Source organism: Fundulus heteroclitus, chromosome 1, assembly GCF_011125445.2.
Source record: "Fundulus heteroclitus isolate FHET01 chromosome 1, MU-UCD_Fhet_4.1, whole genome shotgun sequence".
NCBI classification, from domain to species: domain Eukaryota; kingdom Metazoa; phylum Chordata; class Actinopteri; order Cyprinodontiformes; family Fundulidae; genus Fundulus; species Fundulus heteroclitus.
In genome coordinates, this window is record NC_046361.1 from 13,596,596 (window position 1) to 13,620,200 (window position 23,605).

The window sequence follows — 23,605 nt, forward strand, 5'->3', positions numbered from 1 at the left end:
GAGGCGTGGCCTATGTGATGTCATCATTTGACCATTGGATATTGTAGGAGAGCTGATGATGATTAACTACTGAAAGTTTGGTTTCTCTGTGAGTTTTTGTGTATGAACTATAACAGTTTTGTTTTTCATGGCGAGTAGGTGAAATTTGACCCCTGCTAACGCCCCTTCAACATGCTCAAAAACTCACCGTTTTGATAACTTTTAATTGGCCATGCCTTATGATCAGACTGCCCGAGTTTCAAGCCGATCGCTCGAAATCTCTGGGAGAAGTTCGATCAAATACCAATGCTGTAAATGTCTAAATTGAGGTCAAAATCAGACTTTCAGTCTAAAATGGCCAACTTCCTGTGATACTTGCACTATGGCGTTAATTGTAAATTCTGAGCGTCTTGTTGAGCTCTACAACTGTATCAAATTTCATGTCTCTACGACGAAGTAAGTTAATAGCAAGGGTCCTTTGAAAATTTCTAGGTGGCGCCGTTGAGGCATTAGGTCACGCCCACCAAAGTTTGTTATGGATTCCTGTTGGGGGCTAGATAAGGATGCATCCAAGTGAGTTTTAAGCAGCTCGGCCCAAAAATGTGGAATTCAGAGCCAAACGTATGGCAGCGGCATTTGAGGTGACTTCGCCACGCCGCCACGCTCCCCTGCTCCATCGAATCCACTTGGGGCTGGAATCCACAACACACCAACATGTCTTCTGTCTCTGGACACAGTTTCATGTTGATTAGCTCAAAGGGGTATCATAGCGACCGTTTACAGCAAAACATGACACTTCCTGTTGTCAGGAGGCGTGGCCTAAGTGTTGTTATCATTTGACCATTGGATATTGTAGAAGAGCTGATGATGATTAACTACTGAAAGTTTGGTTTCTCTGTGAGTTTTTGTGTATGAACTATAACAGTTTTGTTTTTCATGGCGAGTAGGTGAACTTTGACCCCTGCTAACGCCCCTTCGACATGCTCAAAAACTCACCGTTTTGATAACTTTTAATTGGCCATGCCTTATGATCAGACTGACCGAGTTTCAAGCCGCTCGCTCGAAATCCCTAGGAGGAGTTCGATCAAATACCAATGCTGTAAACGTCAAAAATGGGGTCAAAATCAGACCTTCAATCTAAAATGGCCGACTTCCTGTGATATTTGCACTATGACATTAATTATAAATTCTGAGCGACTTGGTGAGCTCTACAACTGTACCAAATTTCATGTCTCTACGATGAAGTAAGTGAATAGCAAAGGGTCCTTTGAAAATTGCTAGGTGGCGCCGTTGAGGCATTTTCCATTAGATTTTTGTGACGACCTTAAAATATAAAATTTTTAAACAGTCTTCATGCATCTGCCAAGTTTGGTGAGTTTTTGAATATGATAAAGCCCCCAAAAAGGCCCCTCTTTAGGGGGGCAGAATAAAAATAATAAGAAACAACACAGAAACAATAGGCCTTCGCAGCGCTTCGCTGCTCGGGCCTAATTAAACACTACAGATACAATAGGCCTTCGCAGCGCTTAGCTGCTCGGGCCTAATAAGAAACAACACAGAAACAATAGGCCTTCGCAGCGCTTCGCTGCTCGGGCCTAATGATAGAAATCAAATTTTATATTGCTATATTCTACAGTAATGTCTGTGCCCAGCCACATATTATCCAACTTGGAATTCTTCTGGCCAGCAATCAAGCCACATGGTTTCTCAGGAACAGAGTCCAGGTAGACTGGAGCTGAATGGACAGGGGCAGCAGAGAAACAGTAAATCCATCCCTTGAAATTTGGGTTTTTTACTCTTTATGGTTCATAGGTGAACACTAATTAGATTGAAAAGGATGACTATGTTCAACAGAGCTCATTTGTAGAATCTATAAGGCATTAAAAGGGTTTATTTATACAAATCTCATTGACTGTGAAACGCTGTTAGGAGTTCCATGTATATTTACTGTTTATACAACAATTATTATATAGATAAGGTAAAATACATGAGGTATTGCAAAGTCTTTTATGTTCTGTACGCTGGCGGTTTAGGTGTATAGTTCTGAGTAGGCTTTCTGTTAAAAGCTTAGCTCGGTCAGAAGTGGGAAAAAGAAAGGAAACGGGGGACAAGGAGAGATGACCACAGCAAGTGAAGAGTGAGTCACCTGCATGTCTGTGAAACCTGAGAGGATTATCTATGTCTCTTTTACATGGGGTGAAAGTGTGCGGATGGAACCACAGACATATATACGTAGACGCGTCATAGAGCGCAGGTTCGCACGTCAACGTCACCGCCATATTGTATGTGGCAGAAAAAAGTTTAGTTCTGTTATTGTGAACGTGGATCAGAGAAGATGCCTCATTCCTGTGCTGCAATAAATACAGACACACACATATATATATATATATATATATATATATATATATATATATATATATATATATATATATATATAGAGAGAGAGAGAGAGAGAGAGAGAGAGAGAGAGAGAGAGAGAGAGAGATTTGTGTGTGTATGTGTTATGAATATAAGGATCAATTTGTTAAATCTAAACATTGTGGTCTTCATTATTTCATAAAACCGTGTCACATGTGAACCTTTAGGAGCAGACTTTTTGGGTGAGTATTAAAGAGGTAAAATTAATAATATGAGGGAAAAAAAGTCCTAGGTCAATAAAGTAAAAATAAACAAACAAACACAACAGTGACAATGTTATGATAAAAACATCATATTATGAGAATTAAGGGGGAACATTTCCAGAATAATCACAGTTTGCAGAATTATTTCACTCCTGGAGTAATAGGGCCAGGTTAGATTATTTTAAATATTTTTATTCTTTAGGAGAATAAATTCAGGAGAATGAAGCTAAAGGGATACGAAAATAAACTTGTAATATTACAAAAAAAATATTACGAATACAAAGTATATTCAGAGATTAAAGTCCCTCTGATACTGTTTAAGTGACTGAGTAACTGCAGATTTGCCACATTTAAGATGGCGGATGCTCTGATGCATCGCAGCAAAGGCAGAACCCGCCCAATGACGCGTCTACTCTTATATTATGTCTATGGATGGAACTCCATCAAAAATTCCACCAGAGGATAGTCGAGTTGTGTGAGTGATCAACTCAGCAGTGATGCTCTATTAGCCGCTAGACCGCCGGCTAACACTAACAGAACTTGGATAGAAGAGCTAGCAGCGCTTCTATCCAAGCATTTACTGCTGCCAGCAGTAAATGCTTGGATAGAAGCGCAGTTGGCATTTACTGCTGCCAGCAGTAAATGCCAACGAGACTTTGCATGGGTGCTGGCACCAAGCTGACGCTATAAAGCAGAGATTGTGGGATGGACCACTGGTTGCAGAGGGGCAGGATCCGACAGAGCCGAACTGGTTACTGTGAAGAATATCTAAGGCTGGTTAACTTTGGGTTCACTCTGACTATGGTGCGAGTTACAGCTCTGATCCAGTGTGGCTTCTCCACAAACCTCCACTCACACTGGTCCGTGGGAAACTGCGGCCAGCTGCAGCTCTGGCTGCTCGCGAGAAGAGAAGTTCCTGTAGTCCTTTGTGTTGCTGTCCCTCATAAATCAAAAAACAGCTATGATTTTGTTTTCTAGGGCAGAACCCATTATCCGTGTGCATAAATATCCTATATCACCCTCTAAAAGCCCCTCTGTTCTATGTTGCCATTTTGTTTACTCTAGTCAAGCTAGCTTTAGTTGACAGGGCAGTTTTATTCTGAAATTCACCAGACCTTTCTCCTCTCTATGACCCGACTTTTCCTGTTTGGTGAAATAAGGGGGCTTGATCTGGGGACCACTGCAGCGTCCGGCCAAACTTCCTTCTTGTGGAATTTTTTTGAAGCACCACATGGCCTCGGCTCCAGGACCTGCACGCACTGATTTTAAAGATTTGGAATTCCTTGTGGCGCCTGCAACATATCTGCACCTTCATTGTGTTCATTGTGAGCCCGGCGTTATGCTTGACGCAAGTCTGTTCCACATGGAACTGAGGCATGCGGACACAAAGTTTGCCGCATTTTTATGGTGCGTGCAGCTTTTTTCCCAAAAAGCACAATATTCCTAGACTCTAGAGGGCAGGGTTGTTCTCCTACTCCTAGCACCTACACCACACTACAAAAAGAAATATAAAACACGGTTGTTTCCAACATTTTAAAGCCTCTTACTTTTTTCCAAGAGTGGATGTGATTTCTGTCCAGGAATTCTGTCCGGTCTGTGATCCTCAGAATCTCTGGAAATAATATAGTGACACTAGTTATTGTTAAATGTGTTTCCAAGCACTAATGAAAAGACTAATACCACCTAAAATCGCCATAAGTTATAACTCTTGTGTAGGTCTTAGTACACCAACGCTGTCCTTTTCCTCAGTGCCAAAAAGCAAATAAGGCTTTCATATAGTTTGAAAATGTTTTTCCAAATAATTTTTTAGAGCATATCTTATACAATTCAAGTGAAAAACAAATCATAATAGTGACAAAATAATAATATCCACAATAATATAATAACCTGGTAGCAATAATGAAAAGATCAATAAACTAATATTTTGGTGAAGCACCTTCTGATATCTATAGTTTTATTTTAGTCCTGATTGTGTTCTCCGTGTTACAAAAACACCCGTATTTGTATTTATCCATAATAAGGAGTATTTTTGTGACACTAATTTTTATTTTTGTTGCATAGAAAAGATACAGGCCTTATCAGAATATCCCAAAACCTTGCAGAAAAATGTGTTTTGACCCCATGAAACTAAACCTTTGGGTTCATTTACAAAAAAATGTCTTCGTGATAGCAATACTATTTTAGAGCTCTTTGGTGGCTTTAGGTTTGTTCCGTTTTACTTTTATTGGAACTTTTTTTTGCTTGCGAACAGTTCTTTGATTAATTTTCTCTTAGCTGTAAATATTTTGCCAGACGTTTTCTCATTTCCCATAGGACAACCTCATAGAGTCTTTTGCTGACATGACAATCCCTAACATTGTTTTCCAGAATAAAAAAGTTTTTCAGAAATATTTTACCTTGTTTCTCCTTCCTTGAATTGAGCTTTAATATCCCTGGAGCAGTCACTTCTCATGGAGACACTGGTTAGAGTAGGTGAGGCTGGTCTGTGATCCTCAGACATTCTGAAAATAATATAGTGACACTAGTTATCTTTAGGTGTGTTTTCAAGCACCAAGCAAAAATCACCACAAATCAAAGTTAGGACTCTTGTGTTTATCAAGGTCCAAGTACATAAACACTAGGACTGTTCATGATGGTACCTGTGCCCAGTGCCCAAAGTCAAACAAGGCTTTCATATAGTTTGAAAATGTTTATCCAAATCTTTTTTTGACTATGTTTTATACAATTTAAGTAAACAACTAAATCTTAGAAGTGAAAATAAATAAAAGCCGCAATAATATAATAACCTGGTTGCATAAAAGAGAAGATCAATAAACTAATACATTGGTGAAACACCTTCTGATTTCTATAGTTTTATTTCAGTCCTGATTGTGTTCTCCTTGTTACAAAAACACCCGTATTTGTAATTTATCAAGAATAAGGAGCATATTTGTGAAACAAATTTTTATTTTTCTTGCATAGAAAAGATACAGGCCTAATCAGAATATCCCAAAACCTTGCAGAAAAATGTGCTATGACCCCATGAAACTAAACTTTTGGGTTCATCTACAACAAAATGTCTTCATGATAGCAATACAATTTTAGAGATCTTTGGTGGCTTTAGCTTTGTTCTGTTTTACTTTAATTGGAACTTTTTTTTTGCTTGCGAACAGTTCGTTGATTATTTTTCTCTTAGCTGTAAACATTTTGCCAGATGTTTTATCATTTCCCATAGGACAACCTCATACAGTCTTTTGCTGACATGCTCATACACCCTTCTTCTCATCACATCTCTTACTGTCTGAAACTTTTGATTGAGTATAGATATTAATGTCCCATGTTTACCTTGCAGCTTCTCTCTGGAAATCGATTCCCCGACCATTGGACCAGTCACTACTCTCAGAACTAAGGCTGGCAGCAGGAGATGCTGGTCTGTGATAGTAAGGCAGGCTTCAAATGCAACACAATGACATGACAATCCCTAACATTGTTTTCCAGAAAAATAAAGTTTTTCAGAAATATTTTACCTTGTTTCTCCTTCTTTGAATTGAGCTTTAATATCCCTGGAGCAGTCACTTCTCATGGAGACACTGGTTAGAGCAGGTGAGGCTGGTCTGTGATCCTCAGGCATTCTGAAAATAATATAGTGACACTAGTTATCTTTAAGTGTGTTTTCAAGCAGCAAGCAAAAGACTAATGCCACTTTAAGATCACCACAAATCAGAGTAATGTTTCTTGTGTTTAACAAGGTCCAAGTACATAAACACTGGGACTGTTCATGATGGTACCTGTACCCAGTGCCCAAAGGCAAACAAGGCTTTCATATAGTTTGAAAATGTTTATCCAAATCTTTTTTTAAGTATATCTTATACAATTTAAGTAAACAACTAAATATTAGAAGTGAAAATAAATTAAAATGCCGCACTAATATAATAGCCTGGTTGCATAAATGAGAAGATCAATAAACTAATACTTTGGTGAAGCACCTTCTGATTTCTATAGTTTTATTTTAGAACTGATTGTGTTCTCCATATTATAAAAACACCTATATTTGTCATTTATCCAAACAAACGAGTACAGCTATGACACTGATTTTTTTTTCTTGCAAAGAAAACATTCAGGCCAAACTAGAATATCCCAAAACCTTTTGGAAAAAATGTGCAATGATCAAATGAAACTAAATATTTGGCGGCATAATTCTAAAGGAATATTTAGTCGAAACACATTCCCAATATAAAATATAGCAGTGGAGGCATCACGATCTGAGACGTTTTTTGTTTGCTTATTTTTTCTTGTTTTTTCCTGGATGGTATTGACAGATTTGTCAAGATGGTGAAGTAATAGATTTGTCCAAATACCAGTCAGTTTAGACCCAAAACATTTGGGCATCTGTTAGAAAGCTTAAGACGAAGATGGATTTTATTTTTGGGATCACCTTAAGCCCAAACATACATCATAATCAACAACTGAATATCTTCATGATGGCAATACTATTTTAGAGCTCTTTGGTGGCTTTAGCTTTTTTCTTTTTTTCTGTCATTGGAACTTTTTTCCCTTGCAGCCAGTTCTTTGATTGTTTTTTTTCTTAGCTGTATACATTCTGCCAGATGTTTTATCTTTTACCATAGGACACCCTCATACAGTCTTTTGCTGACATGCTCATTCACCCTTCTTCTGATCACACCTCTTACTGTCTAAAACTTTTGATTGAATATAAATAATAATGTCCCATGTTTACCTTGCAGCTTCTCTCTGGAAATCGATTCCCCGACCATTGGACCAGTCACTACTCTCAGAACTAAGGCTAGCAGCAGGAGATGCTGGTCTGTGATAGTAAGGCAGGCTTCAAATGCAACACAATGACATGACAATCCCTAACATTGTTTTCCAGAAAAATAAAGTTTTTCAGAAATATTTTACCTTGTTTCTCCTTCTTTGAATTGAGCTTTAATATCCCTGGAACAGTCACTTTTCATGGAGACACTGGTTAGAGTAGGTGAGGCTGGTCTGTGATCCTCAGGCATTCTGACAATAATATAGTGACTCTTTTTATCTTTAAGTGTGTTTTCAAGCACCAAGCAAAAACTAAATACCACTTAAAATCACCACAAATCAAAGTTAGGACTCTTGTGTTTAACAAGGTCCAAGTACATAAACACTGGGACTGTTCATGATGGTACCTGTACCCAGTGCCCAAAGGCAAACAAGGCTTTCATATAGTTTGAAAATGTTTATCCAAATCTTCTTTTTAAGTATATCTTATACAATTTAAGTAAACAACTAAATCTTAATAGTGAAAATAAATAAAAGCCACAATAATATAATAACCTGGTTGCATAAATGAGAAGATCAATAAACTAATACTTTGGTGAAACACCTTCTGATTTCTATAGTTTTATTTCAGTCCTGATTGTGTTCTCCTTGTTACAAAAAACACCCGTATTTGTAATTTATCAAGAATAAGAAGTATCTTTGTGACACTAATTTTTTATTTTTCTTGCATAGAAAAGATACAGGTCTAATCAGAATATCCCAAAACCTTGCAGAAACATTTGCTGTGACCCCATGAAACTAAACCTTTGGGTTCATCTACAAAAAAATTTCTTCATCATAGCAATACTATTTCAGAGATCTTTGGTAGCTTTAGGTTTGGTTTGTTTTACTTTTATTGGAACTTTTTTCTTGCTTGCAACCAGTTCTTTGATTTTTGTTGTCTTAGCTGTAAATATTTTTCCAGATGTTTTATCATTTCCCATAGGACAACCTCATACAGTCTTTTGCTGACATGCTCATTAACCCTTCTTCTGATCACACCTCTTACTGTCTGAAACTTTTGATTGAATATAAATAATAATGTCCCATGTTTACCTTGCAGCTTCTCTCTGGAAATCGATTCCCCGACCATTGGACCAGTCACTACTCTCAGAACTAAGGCTGGCAGCAGGAGATGCTGGTCTGTGATAGTAAGGCAGGCTTCAAATGCAACACAATGACATGACAATCCCTAACATTGTTTTCCAGAAAAACAAAGTTTTTCAGAAATATTTTACCTTGTTTCTCCTTCCTTGAATTGAGCTTCAATATCCCTGGAGCAGTCACTTCTCATGGAGACACTGGTTAGAGTAGGTATGGCTGGTCTGTGATCCTCAGGCATTCTGACAATAATATAGTGACACTGGTTATCTTTAGGTGTGTTTTCAAGCACCAAGCAAAAGACTAAATACCACTTAAAATGGCCACAAATGAAAGTTAGGACTCTTGTGTCGAACAAGGTCCAAGTACATAAACACTGGGACTGTTCATGATGGTACCTATGCCCAGTGCCCAAAGGCAAACAAGGCTTTCATATAGTTTGAAAATGTTTATCCAAATCTTTTTTAAGTATATCTTACACAGTTTAAGTAAACAACTAAATATTAGAAGTGAAAATAAATTAAAAAGCCGCCCTAATATAATAGCCTGGTTGCATAAATGAGAAGATCAATAAACTAATACTTTGGTGAAGCACCTTCTGATTTCTATAGTTTTATTTTAGACCTGACTGTGTTCTCCATATTATAAAAACACCTATATTTGTCATTTATCCAGACAAACGAGTACAATTATGACACTGATTTATTTTCTTGCAAAGAAAACATTCAGGCCAAACTAGAATATCCCAAAACCTTTTGGAAAAAATGTGCAATGATCGAATGAAACTAAACATTTGGCGTCATAATTCTAAAGGAATATTTAGTCGAAACACATTCCCAATATAAAATATAGCAGTGGAGGCATCACGATCTGAGACGTTTTTTGTTTGTTTATTTTTTCTTGTTTTTTCCTCGATGGTATTGACAGATTTGTCAAGATGGTGAAGTAATAGATTTGTCCAAATACCAGTCAGTTTAGGCCCAAAACATTTGGGCATCTGTTAGAAAGCTTAAGACGAAGATGGATTTTATTTTTGGGATCACCATAAGCCCAAACATACATCATAATCAACAACTGAATGTCTTCATGATGGCAATACTATTTTAGAGCTCTTTGGTGGCTTTAGCTTTATTCTTTTTTTCTGTCATTGGAACTTTTTTCCCTTGCAGCCAGTTCTTTGATTATTTTTTCTCTTAGATGTAAACATTTTTCCAGATGTTTTATCATTTACCATAGGAAAACCTCATACAGTCTTTTGCTGACATGCTCATTCACCCTTCTTCTCATCACATTTCTTACTGTCTGAAACTTTTGATTCAGTAGAGATAATTACCTTGCAGCTTCTCTCTGGAAATCGATTCCCCGACCATTGGACCAGTCACTACTCTCAGAACTAAGGCTGGCAGCAGGAGATGCTGGTCTGTGATAGTAAGGCAGGCTTCAAATGCAACACAAAGACATGACAATCCCTAACATTGTTTTCCAGAAAAATAAAGTTTTTCAGAAATATTCTACCTTGTTTCTCCTTCCTTGAATTGAGCTTTAATATCCCTGATACAGTCACTTCTCATGGAGACACTGGTTAGAGTAGGTGAGGCTGGTCTGTGATCCTCAGGCATTCTGACAATAATATAGTGACACTAGTTATCTTTAAGTGTGTTTTCAAGCACCAAGCAAAAAACTAAATACCACTTAAAATTACCACAAATCAAAGTTAGGACTCTTGTGTTTAACAAGGTCCCAGTACATAAACACTGGGACTGTTCATGATGGTACCTGTACCCAGTGTACCATGAACATTTGGATGAACATTTGAAAATGTTCATCCAAATCTTTTTTTAAGTATATCTTATACAATTTAAGTAAACAACTAAATCGTAGAAGTGAAAATAAATAAAAGCCGCAATAATATAATAACCTGGTTGCATAAAAGAGAAGATCAATAAACTAATTCTTTGGTGAAGCACCTTCTGATTTCTATAGTTTTATTTGAGTCCTGATTGTGTTCTCCTTGTTACAAAAACACCCGTATTTGTAATTTATCAAGAATAAGGAGCATATTTGTGACACTAATTTTATTTGTCTTGCACAGAAAAGCTAAAGGCCTAATCAGAATATCCCAAAACCTTGCAGAAACATTTGCTGTAATCCCATGAAACTAAACCTTTGGGTTCATCTACAAAAAAATGTCTTCATGATAGCAATACTATTTTAGACATCTTTGGTAGCTTTAGGTTTGTTCTGTTTTACTTTTATTGGAACTTTTTTCTTGCTTGCAACCAATTCTTTGATTATTTTTCTTTTAGCTGTAAATATTTCGCCAGATGTTTTCTCATTTCCCATAGGACAACCTCATACAGTCTTTTGCTGACATGCTCATTCACCCTTCTTCTGATCACACCTCTTACTGTCTGAAACTTTTGACTGAATATAAATAATAATGTCCCATGTTTACCTTGCAGCTTCTCTCTGGAAATCGATTCCCCGACCATTGGACCAGTCACTACTCTCAGAACTAAGGCTGGCAGCAGGAGATGCTGGTCTGTGATAGTAAGGCAGGCTTCAAATGCAACACAATGACATGACAATCCCTAACATTGTTTTCCAGAAAAATAAAGTTTTTCAGAAATATTTTACCTTGTTTCTCCTTCCTTGAATTGAGCTTTAATATCCCTGGAGCAGTCACTTCTCATGGAGACACTGGTTAGAGCAGGAGAGGCTGGTCTGTGATCCTCAGACATTCTGAAAATAATATAGTGACACTAGTTATCTTTAGGTGTGTTTTCAAGCACCAAGCAAAAAACTAAATACCACTTAAAATCGCCACAAATCAGAGTTATGTCTCTTGTGTTTAACAAGGTCCAAGTTCATAAATACTGATAACGAGACAAAAGATGAGGGTCCAAGGAAGGTACAAGATGATGTTCTGTTATATATTCCACTCTGGTAGAGAGGTTTTCTGTGGTTTGTTCGAACTTAGTTTCAGCTTGTTTCATAACTGCTGAATCATTAAAAGCAGTTAGCAGTAAGTAGTATGCATTTTACATTTTTTACCCATTATAGCCTGGGATCAGTAAATCTTTCATATCTATATTTTATTTGTTGCGTCAAATTTCATTAGACCCTTATATAAAACTCCGGACCCCACTCCCCCCACTCATAATTCTCTGATATTGCCACTGCTTACATAAGGTTGGTTTCATGAATCTGGATTATCATAGATTTCATTTATGACTCCAAATGCAACCCATGCCATGAAAACAATTCAAAGTTGTTCTTTTACCGTATTTCTTCTTCACTGAAGTCAGATTCATCGTCATCTGTAATGGACCCACTGCTTGGTGTAGGTGAATCAGATCTAGAATTGATAGACAGACAGACCTGTTCAAGAATTTTTGTTGACACCTCATTTGCAATGAGACAAGTATACCCGGGGTAAACCAAAGCTTGGGACTTTCAAGTGTGACATATTTCCATTTGCTAGGGGCTGTTTCTGTAAAACAGCTCAATGTTGTAATATCTGTCTGATCCTGCCTGAAAAGCTCCTGTTCTGCAGTCCCATGTCAACATTCCCTGTTCACTGTGCTGCACAGGCAATAAGGGCTGAGCGGTTACACCTGCGGCAACTCCAATTACTGGGAGTTGCAGCACCTTGAAGGAGCATTATATGTTTCTGGCTTTCCCAGTCGGTAACCGCCAGATTCTTGAAAGCCATTGTGAGAGTAGACCATACAGCAATCCTTGTACTGACCTCCTGATCTCAACCTGTCTCATTCCTGTTTTCCTTCTTGTATGTGCTGCCCCTGATTAGGATATTCCTATTTAGCTTCTGATCTCTGGACATCAACTTCCTGCTTTGCCTACTGACCAAGCCTTTTTGCCTCTGCCCCTTGTCTGGATTCTCCTGCCTTTGGTCCAAGCTTGGACCTCGAACCTGTCATCAGTCTCTGCCCCACTTGGAAACTTCTGCCTTTTGCTACATATTCTCTCGCCTGGATCCCGGATTGCTTTGTTCCCTAGCCGTTCTGGGGGTCATATACGGGACTGTCATCTCGTGCATGACCTCTGAACTGATAACAACTGCCCAGCTAGTTTCGTCCCTGCCTAGTTACACAGAGATTTGGATCAGTCAATCAGTGATCCGAATCACTCAGATGGAGCCATTGGGATCAGTCGTCAGAGCCAGTGCAACATCCCGGCATCTGAGAAGGTTAGTGGCTTTTATTCAGTGTTTCACAATCTCCACTGAATTGTTTTTGGCCACTAACCCTGTTGTTTTGCCTACAGTGATTGCAGTTCAAGCTCCAGTAAGTTCCTGTTCCAGCATTATCAGTTTATAATAAACATTCCTAAACGCTTATTTTCTGTGTCGGCTGAATTATCGGGTCTCCAGATTCTGTCAAGGGCATTACAGAAAATTCTGTCAAAAATAGACCCATTACCAGCTCAGGAATAGTGTTCTGGTGTTGAACGAGCTATTTATGGTTGAGAGACATGCATGGCCGGGCTTGTAAAAAAATATGCTCTATGGTGTATCACGCCCAACAGTCAGGTTAACATTCCTCCTGCAAATCCACCTGTTATTTCTCCTGCCCCTAGCAGAGAAACTCATTCATTCCCCTTCATTTTTGAAGGGCAACCTGACCAGTGTCGTTCATTCCTGACTCAGTGTGAGATTCACTTCCTGCTGCAGCCTTCTTCATTCCCATCTGAACAGTCTAAGTCAGCTTTTGTCATATCACTGTCATCTGGCAAAGCTAAGAATTGGGTCACAGCTGAATTGGAAAGGAACTCTAACATCTTTCATTCATATCCTGCATTTTCTAAAGAGCTTGTCCATGTGTTTGACCCCATATTACACAGCAGCGAAACTTCTAGGGGGTTATTAGCTATTTGGCAGAACGTTTATGCCATTACAAGCTACATCATTGATGTCCACACATTAGCAGCTGGTAGCAACTTTAATGAGGAGCCCCTTATGGATGCTTTTATGCAAGGTCTGGATGATAGGATTAAAGATCAGCAAGCTAATTGGGACCTGCCCCAGTCATTAAAGGAGGTGGAGGATTTGCCCGGGGATAAGGTTGGCTTCTACCTGCACACCTCGCTGCATCCTTGTCTTGGAAGGTCATATTCTGAATCATGCTGGTATCAGTACTGAACCCATCTGCTTATATTTGGGAGGGGAGATCCCTCATCTTCATCATCATTCAGTCACCCCAGTTACCCACTGACCTTGGAGCCACCTGGCTCAAGAAACATAAATCCACATTTCGACTGGCACACTAAGTAGATTCTTGGGTGGTCTAAAAAATGTCTCTCTGAGTGTTTGCAGGAGGCTGTCATCCATTCATCTTCTGAAGTAGTCAAGGGATATCCTGACATGTCTAAAGTCCTGGATGAGTATCATGACTTCAAGGAGGAGTTTAATAAGCATAAGGTGACATCTCATCACAGACAATATGACTGTCCTATTGGCCTGCTTCCTGCTTCCTGGTACTACTTCCTGGTACTACGCCCCCTAGGGATTGCCTGTATTCTCTCTCAGCTCCGGAGCAGCAAGCAATGAGGAAATATGTAGATGACTCTAAAAGCAGGGATCATCTGTCCGTTATCCTCTCCAGCCGGAGTGGGATTTTTCTTTGCAGGGGAAAAAGCATTGATTCCCCAGGTCCCTGTATCGACAACAGAGGTTTGAAAAACATCACCATCAAAAATCACTATCCTCAGTCTCTAATGGACTATGCCTTTGACCTCATCCAGGGAGCCAACATGAACACAAAACAAACACAAAACTCAATCTCTGCAACGCATATCACCTGGAGATGAATGTCAAATTGCTTTCAATACCTCCACAGATCACTACAAATATTTGGTGATGCCTTTTGGACTAATGAATCCATATATCAGCAGTACATGATCGGCCAACTCTCCAAGCCCATAAACAGCTCCAGAGATTCCTAGGTTTTGCCACTTTTATAGAAGATTAATCCGTACCTTCAGTCAAATTGCCTCTCCTCTCCACAGTCTGACCTCCACCAAAACTAAATTCACCTGGACAAACCGATTTAGGAAACTCAAGACCCTGTTCACTTCTGCTCTTGTCCTGCACAACCCTGATCCTACCCATCAGTTGATCGTGGAAGTGGATGCTTCTAATACTGGGGTAGGTGCAATTCTCAGTCAAAGATCCAGTGACTCTGAACTTCACCGATGTGCCTTCTTCTTGAGGTCCTTTTCCAACAGTCTCTACGTTTTTAGAGGGTCATGCTTGGTTCAGCATTATTATTAATAGTGATTTATTAATTTTTATTTTATTTATTTTTATGCTTTCTGATAGTTCTACAGTACTGCTGGTAGATGGCGCCATGTCTGTTTATATCTACCCATCGCGCCCAAGGCTGGGCTTATGCTTAGGCTCAAAAGGGCCTATCAATACAATATTAGGATGGACGCTTGGTGTATATAACCTTATTTTATTATGATATAATGGTTTTTGGTCTTTTTTATAGGCATATAATGTGGCTATATACCTTTAAGGGCTGTCATATCCTTGTATAACCTGAGCATGAGCAGTATCCTCATTCAAAGAAGAAAGCCATATTATCTCATGAGGTCAGATCACATGAAAGATGAGTATGAGTACTTGCATGCTGCCTAAAATTAATTCTAAACCTCAGTAGGTTTTTGCAGCTTCCTTCTCTGTGAGTTAAAGGGCAGAGACATTTCATGTTCGCATACATTTCAACTGGAAATGGTGTTTAGATGAACACTAAATGTTTTGCACCATATAAATTGTTGTCTTGTCCAGTGTTTAAAGATTACATTGTTTTTAAGACGTTCACAACTATCTGGATGTCTAAAGGACCCCTTAAAGACATAATGGCACCAACTGTAAATTAGATTTAAAAGGATAAATAGTCTATCTAGTCCACAGCTAACCAAAAATATTTCCATAATAATGCTTAAAAAATAAAAATGCGTTAAAAATTTAAAAAATCCTTGGTTTTAGTTGCTGCAATTCTTTCTGCCACTCATTGAGCACATTTTCAGAAGCAATGTACACAATGATCTTATATGAATGAGCTCTACAAATTTGTGTATTTTTCAAGCTTAAACACCCATCAAAGCCAAATGTATAACCTCATCCTGATAAATAAGCCCAACAATAAATTATTTTTTGTAAATTAATAATTTCCTTAAAGTTGTATGCATTTGCTTTACTGCATTTTTATTTCATTTATGCATATCTATTGATACTTTTGATATCCTTAATTTGTATACATTTCTAGAGTTGTGTGAGGTTTGTTACATGGCAATGTAAATGTCAGAGAATCAGTGTAATCTTTTAAAACTGTAGACATCATTCTGAATCTGAACTTATTTTCAACCCATTATTGTTCCCATTAACAGTTCTGGTTTGACTCCTCATTTTTCTCTTTCTAACTTTAGCCTCAAATATTACTACATTTACTTTCTTAGAATTTGAATGGTTTTGAAATTATATTTTTGCATTCCTGTTTCAAGAAAATTGTTATTTTAAACACTTTTAAAATTATCTGATTCCGATGACGAGTTTTTTTTTTTTTTAATAATAATGAATTTTTTTCATGTTATGTAATCATTATGCTATCTTTTGCCATTTATACAGTACCAGGCCACCAGCCAATTAAAACAGATATTTCATAACTGTTTCTTACTTTGAATCAATTCCTGAAGCTTCCTGGTCTGTCGTTAGAACCGCAGTAATGTCCGTTTTGCCCTGTGGAAGATGCTTTCTGTGGTTAAAGAAACAAATATTCTATTATACATTTTCCATATTCAGAGACATGTCTAACATCATTCAGAGTCCTGTAACATTAAAGATCAAATGTCAAGCTGTGTATGTGATTAATGAAAGTTGGGACTTCAAGAATATTTTTTATTACTATTCCCATGTCCCCTGTAGTGATCACTTATGTTGATTTAAAGGTGCATAGCCACGTTATTGTATTATTGTATTTATTTATATGTCAGTAGCTCACTCTGTTGGCATACAAATTTTTTATGTCATATCACGCCCTGCTGATGTATTGGTTATTTTGGTGTTTTATGCTTTGCTTTTGCTCAATTTGTTAGTAAATAAAGCCATTTTTCTTTATTTACAATATTAACAGAAGTACGTACTGCACATGCGCAGCAGGGGTTAAAACAAGGAAGCGGCTAATGTCTATTAGCATCTTGGCAAAACAATGAAGAAACGTCCAAGATCCAGTACAAAAAAGCGCAAAGAAATATGATTCCAAGAGGGAAAAGACTGGAATATCACTGGGAATACACTATGAAAGTTGGAGTTCACTGAAGCGGATGCTATATCTGCCGAATACTCAGATGTGACTGCAGAGTTGACTGATGTGAGTAAATGTTCTGATATGGTGCTGTTAATGTTTTTGTAGACTGGTTTATATAATTAATAACGGTTGGTTTTCGATCATGCAAAGCTGCTGCTTTACTGCGAGGCATTGCAGAGGGTCAGGCTCGGTCCGGTATTATTTAAAATTGACTTTATAAATTCAGCAAACTGGCATTATGTTAGTTCTGCGATACTTTTGTTAGATGTTGCCACATCTGTTTATATTTCTTAATCACTGAGCAAATTATTATTCAGCTCAAAAGGGACCATCACAACTATAACAAGATAGAGGCTTGGTGTATATAACCTTATTTTATCATGATCAAATGGTTTTTGGTCTTTTTTTTTTTATAAGCATATTACGTGGCTATATACCTTTAAAATAATTAATTTCCCCAGCTTCCTCAGCTCATGTTCATTCTCAGGTATAGTGTGTTTGTTTGTCAGACTCACCTGATCCTCGCCCCAGTAATCAGCCTCTGCAACATTTTGACCTTTCCTTTTCTGTAACTCCTTTCCAGGTTCCTCTATTGTCCTTCCACCTAGTCTTCTTTCAAAGGCAGGAATTTCCAATTGTCTCCTTGGGTCCTCTCTAGTTCTCACTTCATGTCTCCAGCAGTATGAGTTATATTTGTGTCAGTAATTCACTTCTGCCATGATTGCTGTCGCTTTGGCTGAGTTTGAGTCTGATTCCTGTACAAACTATGACACAGAGGGCAGGATATGAATCCAAATCCAGCTTGCAAAAACTAATCAAAACAGATTTGTAGTTTTCATAATACCATTTAACTTTGAAAAGGTACAACAAATATGTATTTTGCAAAACAAACCCATGAGTCCAATTCCCTACAGTAGTTGGTATATTTAGCACCATTGGGGAAAGATGTGTAAAAGGAAAATCTCTTTTTGTGTATATAATTCCATAATTGTGCAATAAAAATACATATAATTCAAAATCAAACCTTTAATTTCAAGTCATTTTTTCAAGGGAGAAACCTACCTCTTGAGATCCATGATTACAGTCCAAACCCAGGATTTTTGAAATCTTATAGCTAATAGGCTGAAAAGGCTAATTCATTTCAGGTCTAGTTTGTGTTTCAAGATATAGCTGTAGTTTTTGTTCCTTAATTTTTGCTTTGATCTTTATGATAAACTGCTTTTTAGTAAACTTAGTTTACTAAAAAAGTTTACATTAGTAAAAAAAATAAACTGAAAATAATTTTTATTTCTATCATTAAATATATACACACATAGTTTTAATTGTTGAAAAAAAGTGTTCTTATACTGCAAATAAAGTATTTGTGTCAAAATTATAGTTCCACTTGCATCTGTCATGCGATTGGATAAAAAGGCCTGTCCAAACCAGGGTCCCAGGCTGAATTTTAACTGAATTTCAACCCTCCCCCACCCCGAGGGGGTCTCATCCTGGAAGTGTAGAACTGTCCCTGCTCAACAGGAATCAATCCACCACACTATGACAGTAGCATTGATCTGAAAAAAATCATCTAACAGCATCTCTCTGTCATTCATGATTTTGAGGTGTCTGGTTAAGGTTTTGATTTAGACTTGTTTTTCTTGTTATTTATCTTGTATATGTCTTACCATGTTCGGTTATTCGTTTTGCCATAAGGTTCACTTCATGTTTTAGATTTATTAGATGTTTTTCCTTATTACTGCAGTTCTTTACTTTTTGTCTTCTAGTTATTCTTACATTAATTTTTACTTGGAGGTGTGTGTTTATCTCCTCAGTCAGATTATGTCTTTGTATTTCTATTCAGCCCCATTCATGTTTACTTCAGTCTGTCACCCTAAGCCCCAGCCAATTTACCTCATTCAATTCACCTGCTGCAATTAATTAGGTTCAATTCCTCTCACCTGGGACTTATTTATTCCTGCCTCTCACAGTCACTCGCTGCTAGATTATCAGAAGGCCAACATGTGTGTAAACCTTCCAGCATTTCTTATCTGCCTGCCTGCCTGTTTTGACCCTAGCCGGAAGATTTGGATTTTCCTTGTTTGCCTTGCCTTTGCTGGACACCTCATTGGCTCTCTGACTGTGGACATGACTTGTTTTGACCACAATTCTAGCCTAGCCCATTGTTCTCGTATGCCTTCCCCTGCCTGTCATGTCCTGCTGCTCCACTGAAATCATATACAAATTGAAGAAAGTGTTTGGAAATAAAGGCAAGAGGAGAGAATAAAAAAACTGGGGTGGGTTACATAATTGATGACATAATTGACATGCTAATGCTGGTGTGTGTGTGTGTGTGTGTGTGTGTGTGTGTGTGTGTGTGTGTATGTATGTATGTATGTATGTATGTATGTATCTATATATATATATATATATATATATATATATATATATATATATATATATATATATATTTTAAGCCAAATGGATGACAAATTCGGAAGATTTTTAACGAGAAACGAAACCTGTGGTTTATGTATAAAGCAACCATTTTACAGATAACTATTCTAAAGAGTATTCATTGGTTTTGCTGTTGATATTTTGTTAATATTGGCTATTTCTAACTACCATATTCATTGGTGGCAAGTCATATGTTGCCCGTTAAGGTCTTTGAAAAAATTTTGTGTTACCTTTTGCTATATTATGTTGCTTTACATTAATACGCAACGTCGGTGCGTCTGACCTCCAGATAGGAAAAGGTTACCAGAGAAAGGATTTCCAACTTGGACAGTAAGAGATTCATCTTCAAAATTCGGTATTATAGCTAGTTACATATGTCCAGTGCTAGGGCTTATTTATTTGCACTACTTACAATTAGCATCTCATCAAATCAGTAGCACACCTTGTTCTGTCAAATGTTTCTTTGTGTTCATGATATAGGGGGCAACAGTGGCGCAGGAGTTAATATGTCCTGCAATTGGCGGTTCGATCCCCCTGACCATCTTAGTCATTGTGTCCTTGGGCAAGACACTTCACCCGAATTGCCTGCTGGCTGTGGTCAGAGGGCCCGGTGGCGCAGATGTATGGCAGCCTCGCTTCTGTCAGTCTGCCCCAGGTCAGCTGTGGCTACTGACATAGCTCACCATTGTCAGGGTTGGGGGAGGGGGTTGTGAATGGGTGAATGACTGACTGTAGTGCAAAGCGCTTTTGGGTCGTGAAACTAGTTAAAGCGCGATAGAAGTACAAGACATTTACCATTATGCTACTATGTTTAAATACATAAAATGCTGACATAGGCTCTGTGATGTGTGTAATCAAGTGCGTGCAAGATTGTGAGTTTTGCTGTGTTTCAATAAGAAATCATGAGACTTACAGTTTGAAAGATTGCAACCATGCTTTGAAGCCTATGATAAGATGACATTCCTTTTCCAGTAATGACTTGTTGGGACAGGTAAAAAAACAACGAATATAACCTGAAAAAAGGGAGCATGAAACCTGGACAACGAAGGACAATGATGTAAAACAAAAATGTAACATAATCCAAGGATCATAATCAAAAACCTGCTGAGAGAGAACAGAAAGCAAATTGTACTAACGTAAACACGGAAAGAAGTATTTTTAAACCAAGAAATGAGAAAATCAAAAGGTCACAAACTTTAGCATGAAGGCATAAGTAAAACAAAACCACTTAGACTGTGACTGTGATGACAGACCTATTGCGTGAGCATTGGGAAATGGAAATAAAGGTTAGCACCTTCCTATTTTATATAAAGCAAAAACTTTATATCCTTAAAACTTCAGCACAAAGTTACAAAAACCGAGCAATTTAAAAATAAAACAGTTCTATCAAAACTATGGCAAAAGACAAATTGTAAACACAAAAGAGACAGACACAGACAAGTGTAATGTTAAAAGATGAAAAATAGACAAATAGGTCATAAAAGTAAAATATTGAAATTATGAATTATCTATTGGGATTATTTTGTTTGAAGACCAATAGTCTCTTATTGTTTTTGTAACACTTTACAAACAACCTCCAAACTTGGAGCGTAACCTTTTTGCAACAAGCAGGAAGCCGTAACAACAAACCTAACAGGAACTTATAACATCTAAAAGACATTATAATAAAAATTTATCAGCCTTACCAGCATGTCTGAAATAAAATAGATGCTCGGCTCAGAAATTATGTCGTCTAAAGCTGTTTTCCTCCTTGTCGCCGCACACCTGGCGATACTTCCTCCATCTCCTCTAAAGGCAGCAGAACAAACCCTTAAAAGTTTCCGGATGTGCAGCATTCCTCAGTGTGTCTTATAAGGGCATTGTGTGACCAACTGATTATCCTGTACTTTATTTTGATAATGATGTCCTCAGATTGGTTGCTGCAGTTTATTTTTTATTGTATACACACCCACAAAAGCTTTCTGACCTTTATTAAGTCAGAAAATCATTAAAAAAAAAACATCAGTTGAGACTAAATATAAATGATGAACTGCAGTTTACTGAGTTGCTCATCTACAAACTTAAACATTTGCCATTGATTTTGTTACAGATTATGGACTTTGACTGCTTTGCCACATTTTCCAAAAAAGAAAAAAAATTTTATTTTCTTTCCACTGGAGCTGTATGCATAATTTTGTGTTGGTTTGTCACATGAAACCGCCAAAATTAATTGAAGTTTGTGGTTTTAATGTACGAAAATGTCAAAAACTTCAATTTGTATGACTACCTAGCAAGTTTCTGTAAAAAAAAAAATAAGGTAACGCAAAGAACGGTGCCAATAAACATCATAACGAGGACAATTTAAAACACTTAATTAGATAACCAATAGATGTAGCTTTCCACATTGGGCAGCGGAACTTAACTAAAAAAAGGACATTTGGTATTGTTTATTTTTTTTATTTGTTTAATTTTTAGAAGTGATTTGGTTCATTGTATGCCATGTTGTACTTGTTCTGATTTCAGAAAAATAATTCTGACCCACTGACTCCACAAGGGTTTAGGACGTGTCCCACATCAGGAACCAAGACACCATCTTTTCTTTTGACGATACTCCCGAAGATGCTTGATTAGATTAACATCAAAATCTTTCAAAGCGACGTCTGCACCGCAAAATCTACATTCATTCCATGACAAGTTCTGGCAGGGAACTGCCAGCAGATTTTGTCCGTGATTTCTAACCAGTTGTCATGAACTGTGAGGTTTTATCAGGACATAAATGTAGAAAAGACCTCGGAAGCCACCTGATAAAAACAAGGTTTTGACATAGATTAAAAAAATTAACTTACAAAGACCTCAGGGCAATAAACATCAGGCATGGAAAAAGTTACAGAGTAACATAGAGCATGAAATCAACTGCAGACAACCAGCGAGAAAAACGGAGAGAATCAGGGAGAGTATTCCGTATACTGAGGCTGAATGGAGAAATGAGTGACGAGCAGAAGAGCTAATCAGGTGAAATGTGGAACACCTGGGACTGAGAGAAACAATCAGAGGAGATGTGGAGCACAGCTGGCAGAACGAAAACATAAACAGAGTAGGACACAAAGAAACTCAGGGAAATATCCAACAGAAACAACACATAATGTACAAAGAATGAACAAAGAACACAATCCACACAACTATGAACTAAAAGGGCAACACCTAGAAAAACAGGAAAACACAGAAACCCAGAAACTTAAACACCTAAGAATAATAAGCATCAGGAAACAATTAAAGGGTGTACAACCCAAGGAACACAACAGCAAATTCAAACGCAAAATAAAATCAAACCCAAACACTTGGAGATCATGACACCAATGGGAAGAATCTGTTCTTTTTAGAAAACTGTTTGAAAACCGTAATTTAATCCTTGATAACATTAGGAGAGGGACGTAAGAGGAAGAGAGGAAGTGTGGTGGGTGGAAGGGTATAACCTAGGGTCATTAGCAAATCAGTGGAAATTGATTTTATACTTGTGAAAAATTTGACCACATAGATGAAGTAAATGGAAGAGGCCCCACGACCTTTGGGAACACCAGAAGAAATGGAAGCGGACATCGGCTTGAGGGATTTAAGCTTCTGTAATGTCCTGCTGTTGTTTGACACACCTCACTTGAACTTTCTTGTTTTGCATACCTGTTGTTAACACTGCCTTTCCTGTGTCATTACTTCTTGGCCAGCTTTCTACCACCCGGTACCTCCTCCTTATCTAGTTTTCAGGGTTGAGTGACGACCAGCATCAACAACTGTGGTGAAACAGGAGTGGTGACGTTGCCAGAGAAATCTGCTCTGTATTCTACTGAAAAGTTATCAATATCTCACTACAAGTGCACTGACGTTCTTAAAATCATTACCAAGTGGTTGTTATTGTTGTTTTTTTACACCCTTGAATAAAAAATTAATTATTCCAATTCCAATTGTTTTTTTTCATGTGTTCATCTGACATTGTACAGTTTTAAGAATGAAAATATTACATGACATAACCCCGTAACATACATGTTTTTTTTTTCTTAGCATCTTCAAATAAATACACTTTAAAATGAAGAAACAAAAAAAATATTAATATTCAAATCTCAATAAGTAGGACTTGTTTCCAATCTTCGGTTCCAAAACTGAAGTTATTGTAGTCTGTTACAGTGGAAACAGTTTGGTTTTGTAGTTAGAAATGATATAACATGATCAATAACCCAACTACACCACAATGTCTCTGAAACCAAACAGCAGCCGTTTGAAATCAAAGCAGAGAAATATCTGAGGATGTTTAGTGTGATATTACAGGGACGTGTTTATGTTTTGGACTGTTTTATCAGATGTTGGTTACAGGCACTGATG

At 37.6% G+C, this 23,605-nt stretch overlaps 2 protein-coding genes across 2 annotated transcripts in view; both read right to left on the reverse strand.

Annotated features, from left to right (window-relative positions):
• Positions 1-4,200, reverse strand: part of LOC105922654 — a 44,452-nt gene extending 40,252 nt beyond the window's left edge. Inside the window, 1 exon segment of the mRNA XM_036135453.1 lies at positions 4,148-4,200. The gene's annotated coding sequence lies outside the window, so the exon portion shown is untranslated.
• LOC118564825 (muscle M-line assembly protein unc-89-like) lies at positions 3,453-21,027 on the reverse strand. Its single transcript, XM_036144042.1, has 13 exons — positions 20,941-21,027; positions 17,338-17,586; positions 16,193-16,270; positions 11,776-11,850; positions 11,130-11,234; positions 10,948-11,052; positions 10,008-10,112; positions 9,826-9,930; positions 8,630-8,734; positions 6,107-6,211; positions 5,925-6,029; positions 4,997-5,101; positions 3,453-3,540 (listed from the first exon to the last, which is right to left on the reverse strand). Exons 2-13 carry the CDS (start codon positions 17,370-17,372, stop codon positions 3,453-3,455), a joined length of 1,116 nt encoding a protein of 371 aa, XP_035999935.1. The 5' UTR covers positions 17,373-17,586; positions 20,941-21,027.
• Positions 21,028-23,605: the final 2,578 nt, after the last annotated feature.

What these genes read in the sequence shown, in the direction of transcription:
- LOC118564825 (XM_036144042.1), bottom strand. Translation starts at nt 17,372, where the DNA reads ATGTTGCAGAGGCTGATTACTGGGGCGAGGATCAG. An exon ending in ATTACTGGGGCGAGGATCAG is followed by an intron (nt 16,271 to 17,337) that starts GTGAGTCTGACA and finishes CTTTAACCACAG; the next exon opens with AAAGCATCTTCCACAGGGCA. An exon ending in TTCCAGAGAGAAGCTGCAAG is followed by an intron (nt 5,102 to 5,924) that starts GTAAACATGGGA and finishes TATTATTTTCAG; the next exon opens with AATGTCTGAGGATCACAGAC.